The sequence below is a fragment of the Ursus maritimus genome (genome assembly GCF_017311325.1).
Source record: "Ursus maritimus isolate PB19 chromosome X unlocalized genomic scaffold, ASM1731132v1 scaffold_X1, whole genome shotgun sequence".
Classification (NCBI taxonomy): Eukaryota; Metazoa; Chordata; class Mammalia; order Carnivora; family Ursidae; genus Ursus; species Ursus maritimus.
The window spans coordinates 30,777,375-30,795,509 of NW_024423319.1; the positions used below are offsets into that span (position 1 = coordinate 30,777,375).

Genomic DNA, 18,135 nt, shown 5'->3' on the forward strand with positions numbered 1-18,135 from the left:
AATGTTCTCTATATATCTGTTAGATTTACTTGGTTTATAGTATTGTTTCAAGTCTTCTATTTCCTTATTGATCTTCTGTCTAGTTGTTTATTTACTATTGAAAATGGGATACTGAAGTCTGTAACTACATTGTAGAACTATTTCTCCTTTCAGTTCTGTCCATTTTTTTTCATGTATTTAGGGGGCCCTGTTGTTTGGGGTGTACGTGCTTATGATTGTTCTTTCTTCCTGATGGATTGATCCTTTTATTAGGTCCATATCGATCTCCTATAACTATTTTGAGTTAAAGTCTATTTTGTCTGATACTGGTGTAGCCACCTGGCTCTTTTGGTTACTATTTGCTTTGAATATCTTTTATCGTCCTTTCACTTTCAACTTATTTGTGTCTTTGGATTTAAAGTGAGTCTCTTGTATACAGCATATAAAGAGATCATATTTCTTAAATCCATCTTGCCAATTTTTGCCTTTTGATTCAAGAGTTTAATTTATTTACATTCGTAGTAATCGCTAATAAAGAAGCACTTACTGCTGTCATTTTGATCTTTTTTCCTTGCGTATCTTGTATCTTTTTTGTTCCTCGGTTCTTCCACTGCTACCTTCTTTTGGACTTAATTGCTTTGTCTTAGTGTACCCATTTTCTTTCTTTTTTTTTTAAGATTTTACTTATTTATTTGAGAGAGAGACAAAGAGAGCACAAGCAGGGGGACGGGTAGAGAGAAAGGGGAGGGACAAGCAGAGTCCCCACTGAGCAGGGAGCCTGATGCAGGACTCCATCCCAGGACTCTGAGATCATGACCTGAGCCAAAGGCAGACACAACCGACTGAGCCACCCAGACACCCCAGTGTACCCATTTTCATTCCCTTCTTATTTCCTTCTCTCTATATTTTTAAATTCTTTTCTTAGTATTTACCTTGGGGGGTACAATTTTAAAAATTAGGTAACATTTGAAGACACAGGGTTTTCTCTTTCTGTTAATTTGAGTAGTCTAACTATGTATTTTATAGGTCAATAGAGTTAAATTATTTATAGTCAGCATTCCCAAGCAGCAGTCTAAACATTTGCCCTGCTTAAATGTAACAAACTTTCTATTAGTAAATTCAAGTATTCAGTCAGGTTGCTTGCAATAGGTTAAATGTTGGGCTGCCAGGCCGGAAGTCTGTTCTTGGGCCGAATGGTCAAACCCCTTCCACCCCCAGGCATGAGAGTCTCTTAGCTGTTTCTGCCATGCTTTCTGGTTCATTAGTTCACTGTGGTGAACACGAGGGCAGGCGGCAGCAATAGCAACAGCAGCGGCATCCTGAGAAACAGCTGTAATCACCATCCCAGCCAGATGTGCTGGCCTGGATGCTATTCTAAGCTTCCCGTAAACGATGACCCCGAAGTCGTCTATCCCCAGAGGCTTTTCCACAAACCCAGCTCCAACTGCCTTTTCGCTGAGGATCCACTAGGGAGCTAGGCGGAAAACCACGTCATCCAAGTAGGGAAGTCAGACTGAAAGATACCTGAGGTTTTTTGGGGGGAGGGGGATGTCTTTCCAAGCTGGCTGTTTTATTTTCTTCTCTGAGCTGCTGCCTCCTGCTGGTGGCAGAGGGGAAACACGTGCTCTTTCAAGGATCCCAAGACCTGTAATAATTAAGATGGCAAAAAGTAGAGATAAAGAGAGAATTTTGAAAGGACACAGAAGACCTTTTACCCTAGGTTCGCTTTTTCCTTCAAACTACTGGGGGCAGTGTAGGAAGGATTTCCGGAAGCCTTGCTGTCTCTGCCTATTCCTTCCACATTTCCCTGAGTGAAGAGTTGAGTGCTTTCTCCCCTTTGAGTTTTGGTTTGGCAAAACTTGCTGTTTCTTCCCTGAATGATCTTCCTCCTGGGGGGGCCTCCCAGCCCTCTGTCCCAGTTCCGGGGCTCCAGTTCTTTGAGTACAGGCAAGACTGGCAATGAGGGTGAACAGCTATCTCTTTTGAGCATATGCGCCATAATGATTCACTGTGACTCTCGGCTTGGCCTCAGCTCTTGGCTTGGCCCCAGCGCTTAGCGCACAGAGAGATGCAAGCCCAGGGCTCCCCCAGCAGGCAGTCCGCCTTAGCAGGGCCTGACTCATCCACCCCACAGACCATCTTTCACCCACCCTTGGACCAGAGGACCCTCCTACTTAGCATGTCCCTGACCCCTGCCACTTTTCTAGCCCAGCTCATCTAAGCCATACAAATGCAACCCAATCAGTTTTCACTCTTGAGAAAGGGGTGTATCAGCTACTTAGATGCTTAAAATTTGAGCTGATTAAACACCTGGGCTTCGGTTCCACTGCAGGGTAGATGTCACTATCGAACATGGTGGGGGATAAGCAGCTGCCAGTTATTCCATTGTATTGGCTACAGAAGAGTTCATTTAGATGGCTGCAAAGCTGCCTCCTTGTCATGTCTTTTGCTTTACTCCTGATGGCCTACTCCATAATTCGCCATTATTATTTACAAAGAGGTCTCTGAAGCCCAGCGATATTATTTTTAATTCTCCGGTGACATCAAAGGAGAGCATAATGCCCCCCTCGCCACTGTTGCATAGACATTTGTAGCTTACAAAGGGATTTTGTATGTATAGATGCATTTGATTGTCTCAGGAGCTCTGTAAGATAGGTGGGGAAGAGAGCATTATTCCTGTTTTAGGTGAAAAAAAAAAACCAGGTTCAAGAGAGGTGAAATGACTTGGCCAAGGCTGCAGAGCCAACCAGAGAGAGAGCTGGGATTCAAACCCAGGAGTCCTGCCTAAATTCACACAACTTTTCACCAAATCACGTGGACTCCAGCAGCTCTCTAAGTTTGTACAACCAACACCCACGACAGCGACAGGCGCTCACACTTACTGAGACTTTCTTCTGTGAAAGGCACTTCCCCTGGATTGTTGAATTCCATCCTTACAACAGCACACTGAATTGTATATTAGTATTATTCCTTTTAGAGACGGTGTTTTAGAGACACAGAGATATGTTTTAGAGACATAGAAACGGAGGCTCAAAGAGGTCAAGTAACTTGTCCCAGGTCAAACGACTAGTAAATGGCATGACTAGGACCTCAAATTCAGGCCTCTTCAATTCCAAAGTTCCTGGTCTTCCTTCCCATACTAGTTAAGAAGAGATGGCCAGAGGAGGGGGGCTGCAGGGAATATGTGAAAGTCCACCTCCCAGAACTTTCTGGTTGGCAAAATGGCAGCCACAACAGCTTTTATGAAACAGAGATTCTGAGTGAAGCAGCAGTTGCACAGGAATTCTCAGGAATGGGCACAGACACCCAATGACACACCTGGGAAATGAAAATCCTAATAGCCAATATCGGGTCTCATACCCTGTGTCAGTACGTCTTGGAGAGAAGCCTCCCACTGAGAACCACTGTTTCCACCAGGAGCTGCTGCTCCTTCTGGAGAGCTTTCAGTGGCTACTTGCCCTTTGAGCCTTTGGCTGAACGGCTCACACAGAACGCAGCTCTCCAACGTCTAGTGTCAGAATGTCCCCGGCAGTCTCAGAAGGAGCTTTTCCCTGGGTGACAGCTTTTGGGGCCCAATGCTTGATGAAATCTGGGCCCAAATAGCCACCAGGTCATGCCTTTATTTAAGACATAACGATAGGGGTTCTCCTTTGTTCAAGAATCAGCAAAGTGCTCTCTGGCCTCCCTCAAGTGTTTCTTATCAACAGTTAAAAGAAAAGGGGGAGACTCTAGCATCAAACAACAGATAAAGAAACCATCAAAAAGATGACCAAAGGAGTGTGTTATTGACTGAAATATTTTGCACTTTGACAGAAGGGAAAAAGGGGAGCTAAAATGTGTTTTAATTTTCCAAAGAGCAGCCTTCATCTGAACTAACACAAAGGGGTATCCCGCACCACTACCAACCAGGGCTGAAGGATCCCTTCCTCCGGCCCGAAGCCTGACCCAGGTTCCTTCCCCAGGAAGATTCTGGGTTAGTAGGGGCCAGGCGTGGCACCTCTCCCAGATGTTGAGGCAAAGGGAGCTCATTTAACTCTAGCTGTTAATCAGAAGCTGTCTGTGCTAACGCCCCTCTAAAACACAGGAGAAGGAATGAAAACATCTTGTCTTTCCTTAATAATATGCGCCCTGGGTAGAGAGAAGGTATGTTGGCTCTCAGAGTGCAGGGAGGGAAGGAAGGGGTTGCATGAGGGAAAGGAAGAGTAAAGAAAGGAGTCCCATTTTCTTCACTTGATTTTCTTTCAGAAACCTGCCAGGAAGGGATTAGGCTTGCTTTTCCTGGGTAGCTCCTAAAATCCTCCGGTTGGCTCGTGTGGTAACTTCTCTAGGTTTCTTTTAACCAATATGGCTGAAGGAAAAGGTAGGGCCTAAGAAGGGGCCCCACTGCCCAGAGGGAATCCAGATATTGCTGGTTCCTCTTCTGAGGCAACTGGTAGGGTTATTTAGGATTTTGCTGTGCTTCTGTTTGAAAATAAGAGCCTTTCTCAGCATGCCAGAGAGTTAGGAGTGATTCACACCCAGGAAGACTCACTTGGAGAGCCCGTTAGGCCTTTCGTCAGGCCCCTCCCCTGATAGTCTTATTCATCAGACCTCGATGTGTCCTTTAAAACGTATTTTGTTCAACACTCACTCCAGGTGATTCTGATGCTGGGGGTTGGGGGAATCCCAGACCATACTTTCAGGAGCACTGCCCAGAGTTCCAGAGGGTTTATTTGAATCATTTATTTAATGAACTGTTTATTTAATTCACTTATGAGTTTCAGGAAGTTGTAAAACATCCACGGAATCTGTACCCACAGGACATACTCTAAACTCAATGACAGAGATCCCCTTAGGGCTGTTTTGAGTCACGTGCCTGAGCTGGAGTGCCGTGGACAGGTGGGGATAACGCTTGATGGCTTTGCTCTCTTATTTTTAGCTCCGTTTTGAAGATAGCTGTGGGTCTGGGTTTAAATCTAATACCCAGAGATTCCTTAACGAGAGTCAATCAAGCACGGGGAGACTAGTGGCTATTATTAAGTTTGATGGACGCTTGGCTTAGGCTGTGGTTGGGGACAGCTAAGCTCTCTCCTGCACACACTCAGTCTACCATTTGCCAGAATTTTGCTGAGCTTGATTTCTTTGTTTTGTTGTAGAGTGAGTTTCACGAAACGGCGCTATTGTCTGTAGTGTTTGCACTACAAAGTTTAGGATGCCAACCAAATTGAAAAATTCTTTGAATTCAGTGTGCTTTTGCTTGCTGTCTAGCCATCATAGGTTCGTTTTCGGGGAAAGCCAGTTGCATGGTGTCCCTTTAGGGTTTCTGGATCCCCAGACCTCCTTGAATTTTCCATTTACCTTCGGGTGGAGCTAGTGAGGTTTCAGAAGGAGTAACTTAAAATGCTACAGAGAACCAAGGAGCTTTCTCAGAAAGGCAACATCTGGTGGAAACTTTTAATATAATCAGTTCACCAGTTCCACAAACATTTATTGAGCAACTACTATGTCCCAGCACGTTTCTAGGTGTTAGGGATGCTGCGGTAAATAAAAACAAGTGAAAACCCTTCTTCGTGGAGTTTATAGTTGCCGTGGGGGATATGGACAATAAACACAAGATAAATAAGCAAAATACACAGTGTATTAGTGATAAAAGTGCCAAGGAGAAAGAAAACAACACAGGGAAGGGGATGATGACGTGTCAGGATGGAGGGATAAAATTTTGACTGGGTTAGCCAGGGAAGGAGCCCGCAAGAAGGTGGCTTGTGTATGAAGACCTGAAGGAGGTGAGAGAGGCAGCCATATGAACATGGGGGAAGAGCATGCCCGACAGAAGGAACAGCAAGCACAGATGCCCCGAGGGAAGGGCACACATGCAGTGTTTGAGGTGCAGCAAACCAGCAGTGTGTCTGGAGCAGAAGGTGATAGGAGACACAGTTACGGAGGCCACAGGGAGACAGATCATGTGAGGTTAGTGGGAGGATAGATGTCGTCATCTAGTCCCCAAATACGGGAACTCCTAAGACCACCCTGAAGCACGATCACATGTCAGAACAAAATAAGAGACCTTACTCTATACACCGAGGATTAAATGAACAATTCCTAGAGATAATACAAGCAAATATACAGTGCCCAGAAGAGGTGTTCTAGAAATTCATAGATGAGAGTGGCATAAAGAAGTTAGAACAGGCCTGGGGGCCACTCCTCATTTTACGTGACTGTCCCTACCAAAGATAGCTAGCATTCCTTCCCCCTTGTCCTACAATCACAAGCAGAACAGTGACCTGGATCTCTCATTGGCCTGACCCATTAGCACCGTGTTGTGCCCCGGGCATTGGAATCACAGGCCATAAAAGAACCATACTTGGAACCGAGATAGTAGCTAAGGTTATCACCGGATGGTGGTGGGGATGTATGGAGAGCTGTGAAAGCTGCAAATGCCAAAGCGGCCCCTGGTGCTGTGGAAAGCTGGTTTGCAAAGAGCTAGTGAGTAAACCGAGACAGAGATTGTGTGCACCTGCTGAACGGTGTCCTTCACCATCGGTGTCCAGGAGAGAGATGGTTCACCACCTGGCCTTCAGAGGGGCTCTCCTGAACCGATATTGGGAGCTTCTCAGGAGTGGGAGGTGCTCTGGCGTGTGTCTTTGAGGTGTAGAGAATGCTATATCAAGAAGCCCAGAGGAGACCAGTTTGAAGCTCCTACAGAGGAACTGAACTGGGAGCCCTGGGATCAGATAGTTGGGACAGGTGGAGGCCAGCCTTGAGGACAAGGTGACAGGCTCCATCCCCACCTCCTTGGGGGTGGGGGCACCCAGTTCCTCAGGGTCCTCCCATCAGCCTGGCGTCCTTGAACAGTAAAGGAAATAAAGGTAGTGTGCCGTTTATACAAACACAGCTTTTTAAAAAAAAATTCAATTAGCCAACATATAGTACATCATTGGTTTTGAATGTAGTGTTCAGGAATTCCTCAGTTGCGTACCACCCCCAGGGCTCATCACATGCAAACGTGGCCTCCAGACAAGCCCTCTTCCAGCCTGATTTTCTCCCCTCCACCTGGCCCCCCTATGGAGAAACCCCACAGCCCTGATGGGTTTTCCTGACCCAGACTGTGCCTCTCACCTCAATTGGCCCCTCCTGTTAATTAAAAGGGTGTAGGGGACAAGAGAAAATGTAGTTCTTTGCCCTTGTAAACTCCACTAGATGGCTGAGTTCCTATCCTGAGGGGAATCCTGTCTAAGTAAGGGAGCAACCTGATTTTCTTCTTTCTCGTTTTCACCTACAAGGAACCCAGCGGAAGCGTGCACCTTGCCTCTAAGGAGCCTGTTGACCAGAAGGGTCAATATTGCTGGAGGACAAGGGACAGTAGTTCATGAAAGATTTCTTCTTTAATTTTTTTTTAACATTTTTATTTATTTATTTGTCAGAGAGAGAAAGAGAGCACAATCAGGGGGAGCAGCAGGCAGAGGGAGAAGCAGACTCCCCGCTGAGCAAGGAGCCCGATGCGGGGCTTGATCCCAGGACCCCTGGATCATGACCTGAGCCGAAGGCAGACGGTTAACCGACTGAGCCGCCCAGGCGCCCCAAGGATTTCTTCTTTAGGAGTGCTTCAGCCAGAGAAGTTTCCAGCTTTCGGGACCAGGGGCAGCATAGGGAGTTGACCCATTCCTTTTCTCCCCCCTCTCTCCAGAGCTCCTTTCAGCCCTCACCTGGACACATCCGCTCACAGTCCTTGACCACGTTTGCCATGATTGCCTCTCCCGGCAGCATTCACCTGCCCATGAGTTTCAACACCGCAGCCACCACTAAAGACTGTTTGGATTCCTCAGCTGCTCGACACAAGATGGCTTTAAACCCCCGGAAACAAAAGAAGATAAAGAACCCTCAGACCACTGTAAGTCCTTCAAGAGGCCTGGGAATAAGCTCCCATATAATAAAAGATGAGTTCCAACCTTCACAGACTGCTGCTAGGGATTGGTATGGTTTGAGGGATCTATGCCCTAAGTAAGGATGGTAAAGTCAGGGGCACTGTCCCAAGCTTGACACCAACCACCCCCCCCCAGAGAGGTGAGCAGACTTGCATCTAGTGGGTGGGATGTCCTATCCATGTGGAATTCACCCAAAAGGGACTGAAGAAAGCAGAAACGGTAGCCTAAACCCCAGGAACTGCTTCTTGGCTTAGCCTCTGGGAATTTCCTTAGCCCCCTTTGTAGAGGATAGTCAACCATGGCCCAGATCAGGTTTCTTTTAATCATTAATCAGGTAAGACCCACGAGCTACAGACTGTAGCACTGTTCAACTCCTTTGGAGGCCAGGCTTCCAGCATCTCCAAGCATTTAGAACAGAGCCATTAATACCCCCCAGAGATCTCTCAGTGTCTCATAAATGTCCCAAAGTTGTGTCACGTGATTTCCCAGCAGCCAGAGAGAGCTACACTGGGGCAGGCCAATTACGTTAAAAACATGGCTGCCAGACTGGGAGATCTGACAACAAAGAGAAGTGACTGTTGATAGCAGAGAAAGATGGCAGAAATGATCTGGGACCATTTAGTAGAGGGATCAAGAACCTTGCCCACCTCAATAAATCCCTCAGGGCCACACCCTGTCACGGTCCAGTGTAACAGATCGTGTTCATTATTTAGCCAAGTCATCAAGAAAAGTTGACCTGTGTTTCCTGATATCTGTTTAAGAAGATAGGGAAGTAATGCCTTTGGGAAAGATTTTTACTAAAAGGTAGAAGACGTTGGTGTTTAACTTTAATTTCTTAGAAGACGGTGGTGTTTAAAAAGATGTGTCAGTTACCTGGAAGATTCACTTTGGTCAGACACCCAATTCCTCAGTGACTCTGGGCTATAAGTAAAGGGTTGTATTCAGAGCTGGAAGACACTAAAGGATTTTATTAAATGAGAGTTTATTCCCAGGCCTCTTGAAGGACTTACAACCATTTTATAGGGAAGGACACTGAAGCACAAATAATTGCCACACCCTGATGCTAGCAGAGCTGGGGCCAGAACCCAGTCTTGACTTCCAACCCCGTACTCTTCTCACCCTACCATGTTGCATCGAGCTTAGACACCTCAATTTAGCTTTAAAAAGACAACAAGGGGCGCCTGGGTGGCTCGGTCGGTTAGGCATCCGACTCCTGATTTTGGCTCACGTTCAGATCTTGGGGTCATGGGATTGAGCCCCACATCAGGCTCTGTGCTCAGCAGGGAGTCTGCTTGGGGTTCTCTCTTTCTCTCCTTCCACCCCTCTCCCTGCTCGTGTGCTCTCCCTCTCTCTCTCTCAAAATAAATAAATAAATCTTGAAAAAAAAAGAAAGAGAAGAAATTATGAGTTGAAAGAACAGTCAGCAGGACAGCAGGTCCAGGGAGGCCCTCTGGTGGCCCCAAGAGGATCTCCTTGGCCGGTTGTCAAGAAGGTGACCCGTTACAATGCACTAAACCCTACATATGCGTTAGCACCTGGACGCGTCACCACAAACCTGGGAGATGGGGAACGTTGGCTAAGGGAAAGGTAGTATGAACCTTGGACTCTCTTCCATCTGCGTAGCCTAATTCAGAAAAGGCCTGGGCAGGATGCCTGGGTGGCTCAGTCGGCGAAGCGTCTGCCTTCGGCTCAGGTCATGATCTCCAGGGTCCTGGGATCGCGCCCCACGTTGGGCTCCCGGCTCAGTGGGGAGCCTGCTTCTCCCTCTCCCTCTGCCCCTCCCCGTGCTCATGCTCTCTCTCTCTGTATCTCTCTGTCTCAAACGAATAAATGAAAATCTTTAAAAAAAAAAAAAAGGCCTGGGCATCACTCTCTCAGAAGGTCAGGACACCTTCTTCCATGTGACTCTCCGTGACACATCGGTGAATATGAAAGGGCCCAGGACCATGTTGGACACAAAGGCCACTGTCACTTGCTCCTTGCCTTGGAGTTTCTTAGGTTTCCCCTCAGCCCTAATTTAGAGGTGTGTGCGGGCATAGAGATGTAGAGAACAACCCGGCCAAGCTCACACGGTGAGTAAATATTCAAAAGAGATTTGAACCCAGGTGTGTCTCACCTCATTCACTCAACAATAAATTCCTTTGCGCTGAGTGTGTTTGCACCGGCACCGTGAGTAGGACGTTTGTCCTCAGGCGTGCGTCACAGAGGCTCACACGGAGCAGATCCTGGCCGCTGTTCGGTGCAGCATTACCCTGACGTTTCCCGTAATCATCCGTAAAGCTTGTTTATATTAAATCAATTTCAACCCTCTCAGTGTAAGGGCCGAACCCTTCATCATTTTCTCTCTTCTTTCTCAGCAAAACCCCAATCCTCTTTCTTCTTTGGAGCCGGAAAGACATAATTCATGCTTTCACTAAATTCCCTGAAAAGAAGCCAAATGGGATTTGAGTTTGGCTCCCAGATCTGGCGAAACAAATTTGGGAATTCCAGTGTTGCCAAGAATATAATTGCCGTCAGGCCCAACAAGCCTGCTTTCAGACTGACTGCCTTGTAGTGTGGTTTGGCGGTTTTCGGGGAGTTGCAACAAACCGCTCAGAGATCAGAAACTTCCAATCTAGGTGAATCACTCCCAATAGGTAAAATGATCAGCAAGGGGATGAATGCCTTTGGCAATCGTTTCTATGGTTAACGGTATTGTTACGTTCCCAGCAGAGCCGTTTGGATATCAAGGACTCTTTCTTTCCTGATGTCATCTCCTTCCTCAACCACGCAGGGGTGGGTGGGAAGCACTTCTGTCTGAAGCTCTTTCTTTCCCTCTTTCAGGGGAAAGCAAAGCAAGAGGAGCCCATCCTTCTAGTGGTTTCTGGAGAAGAGAAGAGTACAACCAAACCAAAAGAAGCTGACCAAAAGAAGCCGAAAAAAGATCGTGCAGGTGGGCATATCCTCACCCTCATTCAGAAGCATGTGTGATGAGCTTAACTGCACAGTGCTCTGTGATGGGAGCTATGGAATGAGGCTTATCTAGGCTGGGGTCTGGCCCTGGCCCTCAGAGAGCTTTCAGTTTCAGATGCATATCAAAGGGGTCCCAGGTTCCTCTGTCTAAACTGCCTGACTCCTACCAGTTGCCACTTGTGTGGGATTAAGGTAAAAGATTATACCTGGATCGCTATTTTATCTAAATGAATTTCCAACCAGAGAGGTGTGTTGCGCTTGCTTATTTGTTTGTAAGCTTGTCTAATCCTCTCTAAGGCTAAAGAACACGTTCTTCCAGGAGCCCAGAAATCTGAGGGCAGCCAGTGATCCCCCCTTCAGTGTCCCCTGAGCGCCAGAACCAGACAATAATAACAGAATTAGCAACAAAACAAAACAAAACAAACACCCTAGTTTTTTAAGTTGGCTATTCTCTTCCAGTAGAGATAGAAAGGTCTTGTGATAACAGTAAGACCAGTTCCCACATCCACAGGCCAAGAGGGCTGGGGCAGCTGTAGACAGATGTCCTTGGCAACCAACACCTACCAAATCCTCCAAACCACAAATCCCACTGAAGTGTAAAACTGTGTGTGTGTGTGTGTGTGTGTGTGTGTGTCTGTGGGTGCGCGCGTGTGGATGGGGATGTTGGCTCTCGCTGATGGCAACCTAATTTGAAGCAAATCTTGATAAAACAAAACTCCAGTTCCACAATTAAGTTGGGCAGTTATTTCAAAGGATTTCCCATGCGGGTTCAAAAAAAGGATATCCCTAAACACATTTTTCCATGAAAACTAGCAAAACCACAAAACTGTCCTGAAATATGCACACGCACACACACACACACACAGAAGAAAATGAAATGAAAATTAAATTTACTTTCTTTTTAATCTTTTTCTCTAATTTATTTTTAATAGTTGTCCCTTTTACACACAAAGGATAGAACCGATTTGGCGATTTGGCGTCCATGGGGGCAAATACTTGGGTATTCCATATAATGGGAGTGGTTTGGAGTGCAGCCAGCTATGCCCAGTGCCCTGTGCTGGCTATGAAACCAGGAGATGGAGTTCGGTATGCACTGGATGGTGAGCGAGAGAAGGCAGCGATCCTTCCCAGGGGGGATCAAACTGAGTTCCTCAGCGAAAGTACTAGAGAGGAGAGGAGCTGTCTGTCACTGCTGCCTTGCGCTTGACATGAAGCCTATATGGACTGATGTCATTGTTAAGGCTTTCCAGTGATTGTTTTGCCTGTATATTACATCAGATTCGTTTAATACAAGAGCATAAAAAGCAAAAGAAAAGGGGGCCGCCATCTTACCTCCCAGATAACTCCCTCCCCCCATTGACACCTTTCTAAAAAATAAGACAATGCCCGCACACGATATGAAAATTAAATGGAATCAAGTAAAAAAATATAAGTACTAATTAGAAAATAAAATTCCCCTTTGTCCGGCCCCAGTCAGTTCCCTAAAGGGTAATCGTTACAGGTCCAAAAACTGCCTTTTCACGCGTCACACCTAGCGGTGGACCAGACTATGGATTTGCTGTTGATGAGCCCACCTTGTAATCAGTTCGTAAAATTGGGATTTCCCTTTGATTCACACATTTCCAACGGCAGAGGCTAATTCGTGACCACGTCGCTCACTCTCTTCTGAATAGCTGCTTCTTTATACGGAGGAAATTAATAGTGAACTGGTACCCACGGGGCCGGGGCAGAATCCTCTTATTTTTTAGGAAGTCCAAGGCACGCATATTTTTCTTTTCCTCCTTTCTATCGCGTCCAGGTCTCTCAAGCCTGACACAGAGCAAGAGGAGCGAGCTGGATAAGACGACCGCCGAGCAGGCTGCGCGCGCAGACGCGGCGGGGAGTCGGAGCTACCCCCTGCCCGCGGGGCACGGAAGGCGCCGCACCCAGAAAGGCTCAGGCGCTTCAGCATCCAGTGAGTGCGCGCCGCGAGGACGAAGCTTTCAACAGCCCGGTGGAGGGCCTGGCCTCGGGGACAGGGCTGGGTCGCCACCTGCCGAGAAGACTGCCAGAGATTGTCTTCCGTGGCCCCTGCCTCCAGAGCCGCACGTCGCTGAGCAGCCCCCGGCTCCGCAGGCAGCCCGCGCGCCTCGTCAGGAGCTGCTGGCAGATGCAGATGGCATGGCCAAGAGAAAGGCCGGCGCGGATTTGAAAGCCAGAAAAGGCCCGGTAGCGCCGCCCGCACCCGAAGATGCGGCGGACGCCACGGTCCGTGGTCCAGCGCCACGCGGTGGAGATGGGGCCTGCGGGGCCGAGCCGCCAGAAGCCGGCGCTGCTGCGCCCCCGGCGCCCGAGAGCCTCGCGACGACCCAGGACGATGTCATCCTCTCGGTGGCGATGGAGGCTCAAGTGTTCATGGATCCTTCTCAAATCCAGTCGGAAGGGGAAGAAGCCTTCAGCTTTGATCTGCAGGCTCTCAAATTTAAAATGGAGTCCGTTCAAGATATTCCAGCTGTCTGCCGAGAAAGGGCGCCGGGAAACATCCTGCGGGCCTTCACCGCAAGCATTGCGGCTCCGGCCAGCGCTCTGGCCGACGGAGGCCTTTCGGCCGAGAGGCTGACCCCCAGGAGCCTTTCCTGGGTCTTGGCCAAGCCCTCGGCTGACGACGCGCGCACCGACCCGGAGAGCGCCTCGGAGGAGAGCGGCTCGGAGCGGCCACTGCTTCCCGGGCAGTCTGTCCGGGGCCCGCGGGCGCCTGGCGCTCCCCAGCAAGCCTTCACCGACTCCGAGACCTCGGCGGCCGAGCTGAGCGGTCCCGAGCAGCCGCGGCTGCCTTCTAGGTACTCTCCCCGGGCCTTCGGCTGGCCCGCGGCTGGAGAAGCGTCCTCCGACCCGGAGAGCGCCTCGGAGGAGAGCAGCTCGGAGGAGAGCGGCTCGGAGGAGGAGAGCGGCTCAGAGCGGCCGCCGGCGCCCAGGCGCGCCTTCCAGCCCTTGGGGAAGTCCGACGACGACGACGACGACGACGACCAGGAAGCGTCCGCCTCCGCCGCTGCCGGGGACTCGAGCGGCTCCAGCGAGCGGCTGATGCCCCGCCGTGTTGCCCCGGCCTTGGACGAGCCCGAAGACCCGGTCTCCACGGAATCGGCCAGCTACGTGGAGCAGTACAGCAGCGCCGACGACTGGAGCAGCGCTGAGGAACATGCGCCCGCCGGAGCCCCCGGCCGGGCCCTGGGGAAGCCCACCGACCCACGACAAGGCGCCTCGCGTTCCGAGAACCTCCCCGAGGAGTGGGCCGTTTCCGTGGAGCGGCTCGCGCAGGCCTTCTCGAGGCCCAGGCTTCAGCAGCAGCCGTCTTCGGGCGCCGCCAGGCCGCCCGCCCCGCGGAGCAGCCCCGTGGAGCCGGCGCCCGCCTGGCCGCCGGTCCCGTCGCCCTGGCTGAGCCCGCAGGCCGCGCAGCACGCGGCGGCCGGCCCTCCGAGCGGGAGCGCGAGCGCGGCCGCGGACTGGGCCAGCGCCCCGGAGCCGCTGCCCCCCAGAATCCCTTCCAAGCACCCGGGGAGGCCGAGGGCGGAGCAGCCCGGCTGCAAGGGTGCGGAGCCCGCCATTGGCGTCAGGTTCTCTTCGGCCGAGCTGCCGCCACCGCCGCCGCCGCCCCCGAGGTCGCATTCCCAGCCGCCGCGGGAGCCCGTCGCGGAGCGAGCCGTCCGGGCCGATCCCGAGTGCCCGGCTGTGGAGGGGAGCATTTCCGTGCAGCTGCCGCCTCCCCGACGGCCCTCGGAGGCCGTCGTGAGACCAGTCGCCGAGCAGCACGTGTGCCTGGGCGCGGAAGGTGCCGTGGTCGAAAAGAGCGTCTCCGTGCCGCTGCCGCCACTCCCCAGATACCACGCTCAGCCCCTGACGCAACTGCCAGCCCCGCGACAGGCCCCTGCCGGTCCCGAAAGCCCGGCAGCGTCTGCGGAGCCTCTGCCTCCGAAAGGCCCGGCCGCGGCCTCCATGGACCTCAAAGGCGAACCGAATGTGTTCTCGGGTCTGGAGGGTGCCGCTGCCGAGAAGGCCGTTTCAGCGGAGCCCCTGCTCCCCAGATCCTCCTCTCCGTCCTCGACAAATCCTAAAGCCCAGCACGTGTTCGAGCCGGCCGTGAAGGAGGGCCCGCCCGTGGAGCCGCAGCCCAGAGGCCCCTCCCAGCCCTTGGTGAGGCCTAAAGTCCAGCCACAGCCCGGCCCCCTGGACTCAGTGGGCGCTTCCGCCTCCGCGTCGGGCGGCCGTCCCGCCCTGGCGCCCGCCTTGGGCCTCGCCCTGAGCCCTGCCCTGGTGCCCGGCCCCGCGTCTCCCAGAAGCGTCTACCAGTCCTGGCTGAGCCCCTCATTCGAGCAACAGGGCTCTGTGAGCGCAGAGAGCGTGGCTCTGGAGTGGGGCATTTCTCTGGAGCCGCTGCCTCCCCTGCCTCCGCTGCCTCCCAGAAAGCCCTCTCAGAACCCGCGGAAGCGGGGAGCCCAGCAAGCAGCCTCCCGGCGATCAGCGAGCGCCCCTCCAGAACGCAGCGCTCCCGCCCAGCCAAAGCCTCCCCAATGTGCTTTCCAGTCCCAGGTGAGCACGAAACTCAAGCAACCCATCTCCGAGGCTTTAGAGGGCTCCGAAGCCCAGAAGATCATTGCTATGGAGCAGCACTCTTCCAGAAAGGCTTCTCAGGCCCTGACCAGAGCACTGGTCATGCAGCCAGCCTCCACAGCTCCAGAGGGCTTCGTGGCCCAGAGGAGCGTGGCTATGGAACAGCCTTCTCCCAGAATGCCTTCTCAGACCTTGACCAAAGCAGCGGTCAAGCAACCAGCCTCTGAGGCTCCAGAGGGCTCCGTGGCCCAGAAGAGCATGGCTGTGGAACAGCCCTCTTCCAGAATGCCTTCTCAGACCCTGACCAAAGCATCAGTCAAGCAACCAGCCCCGGTGGTTCCAGAGGGCTCCGTGGCCCAGAGGATCGTGGCTATTGAGCAGCCCTCTCCCAGAATGCCTTCTCAGACCCTGACCAAAGCATCAGTCAAGCAACCAGCCTCTGGGGCTCCAGAGGGCTCTGTGGCCCAGAGGATCATGGCTATTGAGCAGCCCTCTCCCAAAAGGCCTTCTCAGACCCTGACCAAAGCAACAGTCAAGCAACCAGCCTCCGGGGCTCCAGAGGGCTCCGTGGCCCAGAGGAGCGTGGCTATGGAGCAGCCCTCTCCCAGAATGCCTTCTCAGACCCTGACCAAAGCATCAGTCAAGCAACCAGTCCCTGTGGTTCCAGAGGGCTCCGTGGCCCAGAGGATCGTGGCTATTGAGCAGCCCTCTCCCAAAAGGCCTTCTCAGACCCTGACCAAAGCATCGGTCAAGCAACCAGCCCCTGTGGTTCCAGAGGGCTCCGTGGCCCAGAGGATCGTGGCTATTGAGCAGCCATCTCCCAGAAGGTCTTCTCAGACCCTGACCAAAGCAGCGGTCAAGCAACCAGCCTCCAAGGCTCCAGGAAGGGTTGCCACTGAAGAGGGTGCTTCTAGAAAGCCGCTGCCTTCCGGGCAGTCTCCCCCGTCCCCTGGGAGATACAAAGTCCAGCAAATGTCGTCCAGTTTTGAGAGCGCTGCCACTGAGGCGGCCATGTCTGGGAAGCCAGTGCCTTCCAAACATCCCAGCCCGCTGTCATCAAGGTCTAAGGTTCAGGAGATATCCTCTCGTCTGGAGAATGCTGCTGCGGAAGCAGGCTCGGCCAAGAAACCGCTGGCGCCCAGGCACCCTTCCCAGTCGTTTGTCAAGTTTATGGCAGAGCAAGTGTTTTCAGAGAGCCCTGCGGGCCCTCTAGCGGCAAAGCCATCTTCCAAATCTCTGCGGAGGTCTAAAGTCCAGTACCCCCAGTTCTGGGGCCCCGAGAATGCCAGCACCCAGGGACGCATCTCTCAGCCTACGGCATGCCCTCCACAGCCTTCGGGGAGGCCCGAAGGCCCAAGAGAAGTTCCCCCACGTTCAGAGAGTGCCCCCACGAAGCTGAAGCAGAGCAGTTCCAAGGAGCCGCTGCCCCCCCAACAGCTCTCCCCGGCACCTGCGAAGCCAGTCTCCTCCTCGGTCTCTCAGCACTCTCCTGAAATACGGAAGAGTCTCGAAAAGCAGCTGCCTTCCAGAGGCCCTCCCCAAGCCAAGGCAGGGGCCCCAGCACAGCCGCGGCTTTTCTCACCACGCCCGGCGGCGGCGGGCGTCCCTGTAGAGTGGAGCAGGTCCGAGGAGCGCCGGCCTCGGCATCGCAGACACCCTCGCCAGGCTTTGGCGGACCTCGAGTACCCGCCACAGGCCCATTCGGGTTCCGGGAGCGCTGCCGCGGAGGCCGCCGTCTCCGAGAGCCAGCCCAGCACGCGGTCCCTACCCAGAGGCCCAGCTTCCCCAAACAAGACCAGGAAGCATCGACAGGGCTTGGAAGAGCTCCCGAAGAATACCCTGCCTCCTGCCACCAAACCCGTGAAGTCCACGACGGCTCCCGCCAGGCAGGCATCCACTTCTGGGGGCACTAAGAAGGAAGGTCTTGAGAGCGGCGATCGAAACGTTAGCCATGCAAACGTATCCACCGGCAGGGCTGGGGTCGAAACCCTGTTTGGAGTTCGCCTGAGAAAAGTCCCTTCCCTGAGCAAGTACAAGAGTGAGAAACACGATGATCTTACGAAGCTTTCTTCACTGTTCGTGGGCCCAGTCTCATCTTCCACAGGTAAAGAACAGCACATCAGAGGAAGCGTTTCCCAGGGGCTCCTGGGCGCCGCAGAGAAGCCCACCACAGCTTCTGACGTCGCAGAGAAGCAACAGAGCAGGCCCAAGTCCGAAAGCGTGGCCAAGAGGCAATCCATTTTCAAGGCCCCAGGTGAGACTTCCTCTTTCCAGAGGGCAAGGAGGTGTACCGAGTGGAGGGAAGAACTAGAAATCCAAGTCTTGAGTGGGAGGAAGTCTGTTCTAGCCTTGCGTGCCGAGTTGTTGCTTTGGCGGGGCTGGCTTGCGGATTTTACGAGCAGGGTGGTGCCCCATTCTGGCTTAATGGATTTGGAGCTGGTTAATTTTGAGTCATCCCTTTCCCAGGGAGACCCCCTCTGGACACCCATCCACATTGTGATGGACGCACAACCATCTGCCTATTCCTTCTGTGGGCCTTCCCTTTACATGGAATTTTACACCTTTCTCAGAATCCTCTGACACGTATTATGCTTCCCCCACAACACCATGTGGTTTTTAAAAGCCAACTCTTGAGTAGAGCCCTGCGTTCAGACACTCAGCTTGAAATCTTAATTTACTCCCGCAGCTGCTTCACACACCTGCGATGTCTAAGAAT

The 18,135-nt window shown here is 52.1% G+C and overlaps 1 protein-coding gene across 1 annotated transcript in view; it reads left to right on the top strand.

Annotated features, from left to right (window-relative positions):
* KIAA1210 (KIAA1210 ortholog) overlaps positions 1–18,135 on the top strand; it is a 69,254-nt gene that overhangs the window by 44,894 nt on the left and 6,225 nt on the right. Inside the window, exons 8-10 of the mRNA XM_040626606.1 lie at positions 7,541–7,846; positions 10,704–10,812; positions 12,631–17,673. Of these exons, the coding sequence (XP_040482540.1) occupies positions 7,541–7,846; positions 10,704–10,812; positions 12,631–17,673 (5,458 nt within the window). The remainder of the gene's footprint in view (positions 1–7,540; positions 7,847–10,703; positions 10,813–12,630; positions 17,674–18,135) is intronic.